At 43.0% G+C, this 14,837-nt stretch overlaps 1 protein-coding gene across 5 annotated transcripts in view; it reads right to left on the reverse strand.

The window, feature by feature from the left end:
• DCT (dopachrome tautomerase) overlaps positions 1 to 14,837 on the reverse strand; it is a 140,646-nt gene that overhangs the window by 102,249 nt on the left and 23,560 nt on the right. Inside the window, exon 2 of one of the 5 annotated variants that reach the window (XM_055360582.2) lies at positions 925 to 1,058. The exons of the other annotated variants lie outside the window; for them this stretch is intronic. Within the exon in view, the coding sequence (XP_055216557.2) occupies positions 925 to 1,058 (134 nt within the window). The remainder of the gene's footprint in view (positions 1 to 924; positions 1,059 to 14,837) is intronic. 5 annotated transcript variants of the gene reach the window in all.

The following is a 14,837-nucleotide window of genomic DNA, read 5'->3' on the forward strand; positions in this document are numbered from 1 at the left end:
TACTGGATACAGCATAATAATAACAACAGCAACGATAATAACAATGTTAATAATAGCAGCAGGGATTGAGCAGTTACTACATGTCAGAAACTGCTCTCTGCTTCACATGGATTGCCTCTTTTAATAATAACTTTATAGAAGTATATTGACATAATAAAATTTGAGCATGGCCTAGGACTGTGCTAAACACCACAAGACACACTAAGAAGCAGATTCTCTAATCTAAAGAAATTGGAAATATCATCAAGTAACAAAAATAGTGCACGATTCTTTCAGGCAAAACTACCACCCAAAGAAAGACATTCAAATAACTTCTAATTTATTAAAGGAAGAGTTGTTCTTGCCATTTAAAAATAAAAATATGTCAATAGGAATTATAATTATTATGGACAGTTGAGAAGCCAGAAGTGAGAAAAAACAACTATTTAGTGAAACACATGTAGTATGGCATGGCTTTGTTCACCAAAACATTGACTAAGTATGGAATGTTTCTATTCAATCTTCAATAATCCCTGTTAGTTCATCAATTCAACAAATCTATGTAATATTTATAATACAACATGCCAATGGTTTCATATATATATACACACACATATATACATACACACACACACACCCCATGTGTATTTATGTGAAAATACACAGGAGCTAGAAAAGAAACACATGAAAGATTTAAAACAACAAAGCCAAACTAAGTATCCAGACCCATAAGAACTTCAGAGTAGGAAGAGATTAGTGTGGATCATTGTAGCCAGGGGAGCCTTCATGCAGGTAACAAGATTTGAAGAGGAAGCTGTGGGAGGCTGAATATACAGAAGGTAGAAAGAAGGGCTTTCCAGGCAGCAGAAATAGCATGAGCAAAAGTTTGGGTGAGGCCATGAACTTTTTCAGAGAACGTGCCATTCTGTTAAGTCAAAGTCTTACCCATGTATTTAAAAACACAAAGGGCTGGTTTCTTCATTTCTCCTGATTCACATCTGTGCTTTTGTGTCACTTGTGATGCTGGGTGAAAGAAGGTGCCTCTCTGATGTGTGCTAGTCATTCCCAAGGCGACAGCTCTGTCAGAGATAAAAATAAGAAAGTATCCTTTTTTATCTCCTTTGAGATGCTAACAGGCTGCTTTCCAGATTGCATTCCAGTCTACAGTTGGTTAGCAGATTTGTGTACTGGTTCCACCTGGGCATAGAAATTACTCTCTCCACTCAAAGTGCTTTGTAGAGCACAAGAATTTATCATGTGGAGAGGTAACTATGGTCTGCTACAGTTTTATCGGTGTCTGTGGAATAATCCTGAGCTTAGAGTAAATTTTAGCACACCAAGCAATTTATATAACAACCAACCTCCAATTATCTAATTTTCAGAAACAATATATGAAACAATGGGCAGCATTTGTTAGGCACTTACTATGCCTCTGAGATTTGGCGGGGAATGTTCTGTGACAAGGAGACAAAACAAGCAGGAAGCAGCCAGAGGTCCACACACTAGGGCTAGGCAGGCTGTAAAGACTCTACTCAGTTCCCAGAGAGTTAGGCTGGGAGATGGCCTTTAGATAAAGATAGATACCGCTGGGCACGGTGGGTCACACCTGTAATCCCAGCACTTTGGGAGGCCAAGGTGGGTGGATCACTTGAGGTCAGAAGTTCGAGACTAGCCTGACCAACATGGTGAAATCTCGTCTCTGCTAAAATACAAAAATTAGCCAGGCATGGTGGCGGGCACCTGTATTCTCAGCTACTGAGGGAGGCTGAGGCAAGAGAATCACTTAAACCCAGGAGGCAGAGGTTGCAGTAAGCCAAGATCGTGCCATTGCACTCCAGTCTGGGCAACAAGAGCAAAACTCTGTCTCAAAAAAAAAAAAAAAGATAGATACCTATCTCTTTTCTTGATTTAGATGTAAAAGGTCAGGGATTGGCGACGGGGCAACCAGAACCCTGAGACTAGGATCATGGGCTGGGCACTTGGGCTTTCCAGAGATGAAAAGCAAAAGCCATCGACACTTAGCTCTAAGACCTAGCTGCCTACTGTGCCGGGAACATCACCACTTCCATCCTAATGAAATACGGAAAGAGCACAGATGTGATGTCGTAATAACAGTCCAAGGAAGGGGAGGTGGCAAAATATGAATTTCCTCACAAAGAAAGGGGAGGTGGCCAAACCACCAAAACAGGGGGTGGGTATCAATGGGGTTCACTACATTTGACTTCAAGCAGCCTTTCTGAACCCCTTCCTCTTGTTTCCCTTCCTGCCCTGAGAGGCTGTACTGACCATTGCAGAGTCTGAGAGGAGTAAGCAAAGTTAGCAGCTAGTAAGCAAAGTGAGCAGCCTTGGCTGGGCTGAGTCACTGGAAGGTTCTGAGTGTTCAGAGGCTGCTGCAGCACAGGGTAAGACGTGTGGCCCAGACTCCAGGGCAGTGTCAGAAGAGGCTGCACTTACATGCAAAAGCTAAACAGGAGTTAACCAGGCAGAGCGGGGAGCACGTGGGCAAAGGGACCAGCAGGAAGAAAGGTAGGGATGTGAGAGAGGCTGGGCCTTTCGGTTCCCTCAATATGGCTGCAGGGCAAGGCGGGAAGGGGGAAGACAAAAGAGGGACATGGAAACCTAGCCTTGCATGGCAGGCAAAGGAGCCTGCAAATTAGACTGCAGACAGTGAGGAGCTCAGCAGATGTAGCATAATTACAGCTGTATTTTAGAAAGACTACTCTGATGACAGGATGGAAAAAGTTAACTAGGTTTGTTAGGACTGAATGTTTGTACCCCCTACTTCTTGCCCAAATGCATATGCTGAAAACTCTAAACCCCAATGTGATGGTATTAGGAGGTGAGGCCTTTGTGAGATAATTAGGTCATGAGGGTAGAGCCCTCATGAATAGGATTAGTGCCCTTAGAAAACAGACTGCAGAGAAATCTCTAGCCCTCTCTCTACCATATGAGAACACAACAAGAAGATGGCAGTCTATGAACCAGGAAGAGGACCCTGGGCAGAACCCAACGATGTTGGTGTCTTGATCTTGGACTTCCAGCCTCCAAAACTGTAAGAAATAAATGTCTGTTGTTTATAAGCCTCCTGGTCTACGGTACTCTGCTGTAGCAGCCCCAACTGACTAAGACAAGAGTTCAAGGGGGATACAGAAGGCAGTAAAATTAGTCCAGAAACTGCTTCAATAACCCAAGTACTAAATAAACAAGGTTCTAAACCAAATTGGCAACAGTGGGGAATGAAGAGGATGGGATAGATTCAAACTGCAACACAGACGTACAAAAGAATACACAGAATTTGGAAACCAATTGGATGTGGAAGGTGAGGAATAGGAGAAGTAAAGTAAACCCCATGGTTAAGGCTTAGCTAACTGAGTAGTTGGTAATGCCACTTACCAAATACTGAATCAGTACTTGTCAGTGCCAAGCTGCTATATGTATTCCAAGCATGATGGGTTCTAATACAAGGAAGTAGAGGCTTACAAAACCTCAAGAAGGGCTTGGAGTGGTTTTCAGAAGTGCTACAGCTGCTGTTCAGAAAAAGAGAAGCTTCTTTGAATCTCAAGAACTTCTAGAAAGCTTGGACCTCAGCTTACAGTAGCAATGCAGGTCATCTCCAAGAAGCCACTGCAGCTGTCTACGCTGCCTACAGCACTGTAACAAATACTCACCTGGGAGTTCAGCTAGAGAATGGAAAGTTGAGTTGGGGTAGGCGACGTGATCTCCAAGGAAGGTGTTTGATACACACATCCAGATAACAAGGAAGAGCTCTGAACTAGAAGGACAGATTTGAAAGTCATGGGGCTTAAAAATGGAATCACCCAGAGAGAACATATGCAGAAAAGTGAGAAAGAACAGGACAGTATCCACAGGAGTCCAAATAAGACAACGATAAGCAGCAACTCAAGCTTCTTGATGCTGCCCCGCCCCCACCCCCACCCACCCTCTAACTTTAGGAGCTCCTCACCTCTTATGGTGAGGAGCCAGACTCAGCTGGTCCCAGTGCAAGCCCTCAGCATCATGTTCTCTAGCGCATGACCGGAGCTGTATATGGAAGAGGTGGCATATGGATTGAGTGTGCCTGGCAGATATTGTAAGCCTGAATTTGCTCCAAGTAGGAAAAGATGATGGCCAAGTGCAGGTGGGTAGGGAGGAAAACTTCTGGCAGAATTAAGGCTTGAGGAGGAAAGATACAAATCAGGTAGGCTATTTTCTACATTAAATTTCAACCCTTGCTATAACTGCTGCCCAGAAAAGAAATACATCTGGTGAAAGTCACATGGTTCAAGCTAAGTGAAATCAACAATTTTTCTTTGTGCTAAAGATTTCACGGTTTGTCTCATTTGCAATGGGGGAAAAAACTTTTTAAGAGAATAAATCATTAGGAGACAACCTGCTATGGTTTGGATATTTGTCCCATCCAAAACTCACATTGAAATTTAATCCCCAATGTGACATTACTGAAAGGGAGGGTCTTTAAGAGGTTGTCAGGTCATAAGAGCTCTGCCTTCATGAATGGATTAATTCATTTATGAATGAATGGATTCATGGGTTATCATGGGAATGAGACTGGTGGCTTTATTAGAAGAGGAACAGATACTTGAGTCCACCGCCCCTCACCATGTGATGCCCTGTGCCACCTTGGGCCTCTGCAGTGAGTTCCCACCACCAAGAAGGTCCTCACCAAATTCAGCCTCTCAACGTTGGACTTCTCAGCCCCCATAACTGTAAAAAATAAATTCCTTTTCTTTATAAATTACCCAGTTTCAGGTATTCTGTTATAAGCAACAGAAAATAGACTAAGACACAATCACATTTCCTAACCAAGTAATTTACAAGATTATTCAAGGAAAGTCAAAACCAATTTCAAAAGCGTGTTCTAAGAAACAAGTTTGTACAAAGATACATTATTGCAAATAATGCACCTCAAGGCATACTAATTATGTAGTTTCTAAAATTTCCCCCCAAATATGGTCATTTCCTAAATATAAGAGGGTAAGTGAAGTAAGGGATTGAGGAGAATTATATAGGTTGGAAATGATTTTCTAACAATTTCTCTTCCACCCTTTTTATTCCACCCAACAACATCGTTTCATTTCTGTCTCCTAACATCTAATCACTTTTACTCACTATCCAAAGACTGACAATTAACCTCAACAATTTTTGCCATTTTCCAATGAGGCTTCAAGGTCCATGTTGACACTCACCGAATATCCTGGACCCTCATCTTCTTGACTTCATCTCTAGTGAATTCCTCTTTTTCTCTACCTCAGATACCACCCTCATGATCTCATTCTTTACTCTCATCACCTGAAACTGTGTCATTTTCAAAAATGAGACTTCTAAAATTTATAACATGTAAATATCCACCTCTGTGACCACACCCTCACATCCTTCCACTTCCCTTGATCAAGCATTCTGTAACAGGCTGAATAATGACACCCAAAGACAGCAAGTCCTAAGTCCTGTAAATGTTGCCTTGTATGGCAAAGACTTTGCATATTCAATTAAATTCTGGATCTTGAGATGGGGAGAGTATCCTTGGATCATCCCGGTGGGCCCTAGATCAAATCACAAGTGTCCTTATATGAGATATACAGAGAGAGATTTAACACGGACAGAAGACAGGAAGTCAATGTGAAGGCAGAGGCAAAGATCGGAATGATGCAACCACAAGCCAAAGCATGCTAGTAGCAAAATACGTTGACTAATTAATTAAATTTTAAAAATTTTAAAAGAATGCTGGTAGCCACCAGAAGTTGGAAGAGGCAAGGAATGAATTCTCCCCACTACAGCCTCAAAGGAAAGCATGGTCCCCACTGATTTCACCCCATTGAAGATGATTTCAGGGCCAGGCACAGTGGCTCACACCTCTAATCCCAGCACTTTGAGCAGCTGAGGTGGGACGATCACTTGAGTCCAGGAGTTCAAGACCAGTCTGGGCAATAAAGAAAAGAAAAGAAAAGAAGGAAGGAAGGAAGGAAGGAGAAGGGAAAGGAAGGGAAGAAAGGAAGGAAGGAAGAAAGGAAGAAAGAAAGAAAGTCCAACCATTGGCCGTCTTTGTGTCAGCAACTGGCAACTAAGTGTTGTTAAAAAAAAACAATTATACAACCAGGCAGATTGATACCATCCAAAATTGATATCTGGGAACCTCAGTTGAACCCTCCACACTGCTTACCCTCAGCCATGTTCTAGACTATATGTATATCACTGTCAACTCAACATGGGAGTCACAGAAGCACTTTAAATCCAATGTATCCAAAACTTTTCTCATGATCTCACTCTCCAAACCTACATCTACATGTTCCACAGCACAGAAAATACTGGCCCTAATACTGTCCAGTTATTCATGTCAGAATCCTTGACGTTTTTCTTCTCTCATCCCCTTGATGAATCCATCATCAAATTCTGTTGATTTTAGTGCCTCAAAGTTTCTCAAACCTGGTCACATTTCTCCACTTTTTACCAATGTAATATTCAATTCACTGTCATCAATTGTCTGACCTGGGACAATAGCTTCTGCACATGTCTCTGCATGCATTCTTGCTTTCCTCCTGTTGGTTCATTTGTTATGACCAGAGTTATTGTTTAAAATACAAGTTTAATCATTTTGGCTCTCTGCTTAAAACTGAATATCTGAATATATTCCAGTTCTTCATAGAATAATGTTCCAAATCCTTAGCATGGACTCCAGCCCTGCTTCATGATTTGGCCTCTTCTCTCTTCGGCCTCATTTTGATTTGTGCTTCTTCTTAATCCCTTTAAGTTGCAGTCTTGCTGGCCTTATTTCAAATCTTAGAATGCACCAAGTTCTTTCCAGCCCCAAGACACTCTTCTATTTGAATGGAATGTTCTTTCTTCCTTGCCCCACCCACCATTGCCCCCTCTGCCTAACCTGGTTATTTCTTATTCCTCCTTTAAGTTCCAGCACAAATGTCATCTTCTCATGGAAATCTCTACCACCTCCCTGCCTAGGTCACATCTGCTAATGATATCCTGCTAAGGCCCCCTATACTTTACCTTCACGGCACATACCCAAGTGAAATTGTGAACTACTTGGGTAGTTATTTGATTCATTTAATGTATCTCACTTTCCTAGGTTATAATTTTTATAAGGTCTGGAGCCTTATCCATCTCATTCGTGGTGACTCTCCAGCACCTAGAATAGTGCTTGGGCCCTAGTAGGTAAGCGAGTGCTTATTCAATTTTGGATGGAATGGAAAACTTAGGAGCTTGGGAGTTATAAAAGATGAGCAAAACCTGGTTTTGTACCCAAGGAGTTTGCATTTGGATACTTGTTCAAATCTCATGTCATCTAACCCCATCTCAGAAAAAAGAAATGACTGTATATCAAGAAGCATATTGAGATGAGTACCTAAGCAATTTAAAAGGGGTTATTTCAGCATGGCCACTGTAAAGTTATATGGGGTTTGCACTGCACAAGGAAACATTGCCAGGAGGTGGGTTAGGAGCTTCAATCCAACCATGCTCAGCTTTCCCAGCTACACATTGGTAGGGACTGCATCTGCTGAAGATGTCCTTTTTCTGTGTTGAGAAAAGGTATGGTAGAGGCCAGTGGTTGCCTTGATTCACATCCCAAACATGTGGGTCCTGGGTGATTTTGGTGGTGCTTAAAGAAATGCAATAGCCTAAAATTCAGACAGGTAGTAGTAGAACCAAGAAAAAGCCCCAGGCTTGAGACATGCCCATTATTCTATTCAAACAGTTAACTATGAGGGAGAACTGAGGAGAAAGTCTAAATACATATTGAGTTCTAAGGTGGCAATTAAGGACATCTAATAGAATCTTTAAGTGGTCCCTATCTGACTTTAAGATGTCTCTCTGAGGTCAAGAAGGGTCAAACAGAGCCTCAAAACACAAATCTTGCTATTTAACATTCTCAATAATCTCAATGTTAGCTCCTCAATAGCTTTCAGATATTATACCACTTGCTGCAAAATTAAAATTAGAGTCAATACAATGAGTACTCAGTATGCAAAACAATTCAAGGCTCTATTTCAGCATGAAGTTCCATTTAAGCTGCAGGAATAAAAGGAAAAGACAACCCTTTGTTCTCTTTATTTCACAATCCTGCAAACGGCCTCTTAGCCAAAATAGCTCCTCTAATCTTTAAGTTTTAATTAGCTGCCCACAATTCATAAAATATCAGGAATTAAAATGCTGATACCTCATTCTCCTGAGAAATGGCACACAATTAACCTCTTTTTTCTGGTCAAAGGCAGAAATTGAGAAAGGGTAATGACAAAATTAATCTATTCTGGTGGCAAGGCCTGCCATAGGGCTGGAAGACAGCATCCGACCCTGCGTCGAAGGGGAAAGCAATCTCTAGCATGTTGAGGAGCCTCAGATCAGTTGTGGCTTTTGTATTCATGGTGAGTTCTATCACAAAATATGTGAGCCCCAAATATCTTACAAAAATATTAAATGATTCCCCAGGAAGAATCAACCTAGCCTGCCTTCCTTTCTCTCTAAAAAGAGGTAAATACAGAGGCTTTAAGTGGTCAGAAGCTCTGGCTTTCTAGCAAGGTGGGTAGAGAAAAAAAAGGACTGAGAAACTCACACCTTCCTGGCATGATCTCCAGATCAAAACATATGCTGGGCAGTAGTAAAGTCAGATGGAGTTTCTGGGATCAAGTTTATACCTTTCTATAATAATTAGTCCCCAGAAAATATAGATTCCGCTTTTATTCCCTAATGGTAAATCACATGGTAAATATTTAAGCAGAATTATCCATATCCATTTAAACTCAGTTGAAAGCTCATGGGACAGAATACAGCCCAGTACTGAGAAGGTAAAGATATTTCAATGGAGGCTGTCAATGAAGCCCTAAGTAGCTCACATTTAGAAGGTAAAAATGTTTCAACAGTGGCTCTCAATGAAGACACAGGCAGACCTGGGTAATAGGATGGAGGCTGTGGAGTCCATCTGCCTGGTTTCAAATGCCAGCCTGGCAACTTACTAGTTGTGTGATCCAGGGCAACTTGCTTAACCCCTCTGAGTTTCTGCTACATATCTCTAAAACAGGGACAAAAACCTGTGTTGTAAGGATAAAAGAGAGAATGCGTATAACATGCTTAGCTCAGTACCTGGCACTTCATGAGTGCTTGTTAAAGTTAGTTACTATTATTGTCAATAGAGGAACCTAAATATTTTTAATGAGTTTAAAAAAGAAAGATACATTTTCATATTAAGAAGCCTTTAGTGGCCGGGCACGGTGGCTCACGCCTGTAATCCCAGCACTTCGGGAGGCCGAGGTGGGCAGATCACCTGAGGTCAGGAGTTCGAGACCAGCCTACCTATGGGGTGAAGCCCTGTCTCTGCTAAAAATACAAAAATTAGCCAGGCGTGGTGGCCTGTGCCTTTAGTCCCAGCTACTCGAGAGGCTGAAGCAGGAGAATCGCTTGAACCTGGAAGGTGGAGGTTGCAGTGAGCTGAGATCACGCCAGTGCACTCCAGCCTGAGCAACAGAGTGAGACTCTGTAAAAAACAAAAACAAAACAAAAAACAAACAAAAAAAAACCTTTAGTAATTTCAATTGCTGCTTTTGTTGTTGTTGTTAACAGCTTTATTAAGATATAATTCACAAACCAAAAGATTCACTCATTTTAAATACACAATTTGATGGCTTTTAGTATGTTCAAAGAGTTGTGCAACCATTGCCACAATTTTAGAACATTTGCATTATTATAAAAAGAAGCCCTATACCTAATACCTAACATGTCCCAATCCCTCCATTCCTCCAAGCCATAAACTTCCTGTGTCTATTGATTTACCTATTCTGGACATTTCATATCAATGGAACCATGTAATACATAGTCTCTTAGGATGGGCTTCTTTCACTTAGCCCAGTGTCTTCAAGGTTCACCCATGTTGTAGCATGTATCAGGACTTATTCCTTTTTATGGCTGAATAATATCCTATTGTATGGTGTGATAATCAATACTGTCAACTTGATTGGATTGAAGGATGCAAAGTATTGATCCTAGATGTGTCTGTGATGGTGTTGCCAAAGGAGATTAACATTTGAGTCAGTGGGCTGGGAAAGACAGACCCACCCTTAATCTGAGTGGGCACAATCTAATCAGCTGCCAGCATGGCTAGAATATAAGCAGGGAGAAAAATATGAAAGGAGAGACTGACCTAGCCTCCCAGCCTACATCTTTCTCCCATGCTGGATGCTTCCTGCCCTCGAACATCAGACTCCAAGTTCTTCAGTTTTAGAACTCAGACTGGCTCTCTTTGCTCCTCAGCCTGCAGATGGCCTATTGTGGGACATTGTGCTCATGTGAGTTAATACTTAATAAATTCCCCTTTATATATATATATATATAAATTCTGTCCCTCTAGGGAACCCTGGCTAATACATACGGATGTAGTACATTTTGCTTAATCATTGCTATTATTTTTGGGTGAATTGTGAATTCGATGCTAAGTTATAAAAAAAGTAAGACGTAGTCCCAACTTTCATCCTTGTGGAGCTGCTTTGGAGCCTACAGGGTATGTTGACACACACGATTTCATTTGAACATGAGCAATTTCATTTGCAGCTCACCATGATCCTGGGTGACAGATGTCATTTTACACTTTAGAGATGAGTCCAGACAACTTAAGAGTCTTATTTAGCAAAGGTTATATAGCCATATAGTTACTGGCACCACCAGAACTCAAACTCAGGCCTTCTGAATTGAGTCTGTGTTTTTCCTGGTACAGTCAAGCTGCAGGAGCATTAACCACGCAGTGGTGAGTGTGTGAAGATTGACGGTGTTAGCATATGTGTTTTACATCTGGGAGGAAGTTGAGAGTAGATAAAAGCCACTTACCATTACCTTCATTTGCTCCCAACATGCAATCACCAGAGAATATGTAGGCAGTAGAAGGGGGCCTGGGCTCTCCAACCTCAAAGCAAGAGTGTCGCAGTTTCTACTGGGGATGACCCACTCCTTGGGGAAGCAAATCAACCATTCCTTTGTTAAATGTTTTTGGTAGTGAAAGAAGCTCCATCTTGGGATGCTAATCAGCCATACCGACTTCTGATTAATCTGAGTTCCAGGAATGCCTCTAAGATTTCTATTTTATCTTTTGTTTCTTGTATAAGAGCATGTACTTAAAATAAATCTTGCCCTTAAGTCAAAACAACTTTGACCATAAATCCTGCCCTTAGGAAGATTCACAGTGCCTTCTTGCCTTTCCCTGGGGGGTGGACTTCAATTGTCCTACATGCCCCTCACCTATGGTATCTAAGCCCTGAGTCTGGGGGTTAGTAGTACTGTGATGCACCATCTAGTCTTGCAGTTACCTGAGTCACAGACATGGCCTCTGTACATAAGTCCCTATTAAATGTTTCTTTCTAAGAAACTGGATTAGTCAATCTCTTTCTTTGGCCTCTCAACTTCCTCAGACTTTGGGATAGGTTTGCATAGACCTGCTCACTGTGGAACAGTGTTCTGTCTTCATATCTCCCTGGCTAAACCTCTATTCAAGGTTTTACAACTACGCCATTCCTAAGCAGCACCATTCTGATCAGAGACACTTTTGCCCTGCCCTAATTGGGGAGAAATGAGATTCTTGTCCTGTATTTACACCCCCACGTAAGCCCCCAACACCTTTCTGAAAATGTATACAATAGCGTGCTTAAATTTCCCTGCTCCCTGGGCTGGAAAGAAATTACCTAAAATTCTGAGGACTCCATTTTTTTTTTTACCATTTTGCATTTCCCCAAGCCCAAATCTAAGTAATTTGCTAACAATAACCATTCATGCACCCAAGTGAGTGCAAACGTATATATGACATCTGGAAACTACTTTGGGAGAGGAAGAAGAAAAAAGGGATTTGCAGTTCATCTGTGAACTTGAATTCAGTAAAATGAGCTAATACCTCCCCGTTTATAGCAGGAGGAGATGATCTCCATCCAGACTGTTTCATCCCAAAAAAAGCTTTGGTTGCAACTCAAGCCGAGCTATGACCGGGGTGTAGAAGGCTGGCATTTGTAACAATACATTCTAGGTAGCTCCACTTCTCTCAGAAGCTGCGGTAAACCCAAAACAAGCTCTTGACAGGTGCAGGAACCTCAATGGGCTGTGGCACCTTCAGAATGGCTGAAGAATGAAAAGCAGCACTGACAAGGATGCCAGAGAGTAGGCTGTGGCTACCGCCTTATGTCTGCTCAGGATGGGGAGATCATGTGGCTACATGGCATCCTAGGCCGAGGACAGCCTATGACCATCGCCACAGGCCTGCTTGCCCATAGCCGTCCTGGGCCAGCCCAGACCCTCCCTGGCAGCAATCCCCTCTGCCACTGGCCTGGAGACCCTTTAGATAGGCAGGCTCAGAGTCCTGTCTGAGGAGGTGGGAAAGCATGAGCAGAGCCAGTGATCAAGTGCTGGCTGCTTTGTGATTCTCCTTCCACGAAAAGAGAGATTTTGTTGCATTTTGTGCACATGTGCAGAGTGGCTTGCTGTCTTCCCCCAGAATTAAAAGCGTCTTTTCTTGGTTCAGCCTTGGGGTTGTTTCTGGAGAACTCTAGTAGGGTTTTGTTGTCGGTTGAATTGTGCCCTTGTGCCCCCAAATTTCAGATGTTGAAGTCCTAAGTCCCAGTACCTAAGAATGTGACCTTCCTTGGAAATACGGTTGTTACGAACGTAACTAGTTAAGATGAGGTCACGAGGTGGGCCCTAATCCAATATGATCCGTACCCATTATATTAATAAAAGGGGAAATTTGGATACGTATATGAACACAGAGAGAATACCCTGTGAAGATGAAGGCAGATCAGATAATGCCTCTACACTCCAAGAAACACCAAAGATTGCCAGGAAACCACCAAAAGCTAAGGAACAGATTCTTCCTGATATACCTGAGAAGAAACCAGCCCCTGAGATCTTCTTAGACTTCGAGGCTCCAGCGCTGTGAAGAGATACCTTTTTTTTTTTTGGAGATGGAGTTTCCCTCTTGTTGCCCAAGCTGGAGTGCAATGACACGGTCTCTGCTCACTGCAACTTCCACCCCCTGGGTTCAAGTGATTCTTCTGCTTCAGCCTCCCGAGTAGCTGGGATTACAGGCATGCACCACCATACCTAGCTAATTTTTGGTATTTTTAGTAGAGATGGGGTTTCACCACATTGGTCAGGCTGGTTTCGAACTCCTGACCTCAGGTGATCCACCTGCCTCAGCCTCCCAAAGTGCTGGAATTACAGGCCTGAGGCACCATGCCTGGCCAAGGTGATACATTTCTGATGTTTAGGCCACTCGGTTTGTGGCACTTTGTTATGGCAGCCCTGGCAAGCAAATAAAGGCTCCATCCCTTGGTGTAGGAATTACTTGCCATCTTTCTTCTGTCTTTCCCTCATGTCACAGAGACACGCTGCCTCCTTCATTGCGGTCTTATCACAGCGAGAGAGGGTGCTCCCTTTGCTTTTGCAGGAGGTTGTGCCTCAGTGGATTGTGTCATATTAAACGCAACTCTTGAGGCCTCTGCACAGCTAAGATTACTGAAAAGATTTTCTTTTAATAAATTTTCTCAGCTGTGCATGGTGGCTCATGCCTATAATCCCAGCCCTTTGGGAGGCCAAGGTATGAAGGGGAAGATCACTTTAGTCCAGTAGTTTGATACCAGCCTGGGCAACATAGTGAGACTCTGTCTCTACAAAAAATAAAAAATTAGCCAGGCATGGTGGTGCCATGAATCTTTCTACCAGGAGTTTGCTTCTGCTAGATGACCACACAAATGTTTGGTTTGGCTGCATACTCGTGTTGCTTCTGTAAACTGCTCTTCATTTAAGCCCAAAGGCCATGATGATTATAGCTACAAATGGGTCAGCACAACTTCATTCAAAGTCCAATTTGATGAGCACACTGAATTCTGGCCACATGTGCTGTCTTCAAGGCTTTTGACTCATGGGGCATGATTATCTACAGCAAGCTGACAGAACTATGGGGCATATGGCTCCTGGGTCCCAACTACAGGTACTATCATGGCAAGAGCCAAATCAGCACTCACTGTATGCCCACTCATTTAGTTAACACACATCTACTGAGCCAGTACTTGAGTCAGGCCCTGTGGGATGCCCTGGAGCTGCAGTGATGAATAATGCACAATTCCTGTCTTCAAGCAATTGAGAACCAGATTAAAGACATTAAAAATCCAGCACAAAGAATTTCCCAAACTGTATTTGAGTAACACGGATATTCCGAGATATTAAAAGGCAATTCCAAGGCCAAGGTGAGAGGATCGCTTGAGCCTGGAGTTCAAGACCAGCCTGGGCAACACAGCAAGACCCCTATCTCTACAAAACATTTAAAAATTAGCTGGGCATGGTGGCATGCACTTGTAGCTACTCGGGAGGCTGAGGTGGGAGGATTGCTTGAGGCTAGGAGTTCAAGGCTGCAGTGAGCTATGATTGCACCACTGCACCCTGGCCCAGGTAACAGAGCAAGACCTAGCCTTCAAAATAAATAAATAGGGGTGATTCCAAGATGGCCGAATAGGAACAGCTCCAGTCTGCAGCTCCCAGCGAGATTGACGCAAAAGACGGGTGATTTCTGCATTTCCAACTGAGGTACCTGGTCCATCTCACTGGGACTGGTTGGATAGTGGTTGCAGCCCACGGAGGGGGAGCTGAAGCAGGGCAGGGTGTCGCCTCACCCAGGAAACACCAGGGGTCTAGGGATTTCCCTTTCCTAGCCAAGGGAAGCCGTGACAGACTGTACCTGGAGAAACAGTACACTGCTGACCAAATACTGCGCTTTTCCCACAGTCTTAGCAACTGGCAGACCAGGAGATACCCTCCTGTGCCTGGCTCGGTGGGTGCCACGCCCATGGAGCCTTGCTCACTGCTAGCAC

The sequence above is a fragment of the Gorilla gorilla genome, chromosome 14 (assembly GCF_029281585.2).
Source record: "Gorilla gorilla gorilla isolate KB3781 chromosome 14, NHGRI_mGorGor1-v2.1_pri, whole genome shotgun sequence".
Classification (NCBI taxonomy): domain Eukaryota; kingdom Metazoa; phylum Chordata; class Mammalia; order Primates; family Hominidae; genus Gorilla; species Gorilla gorilla.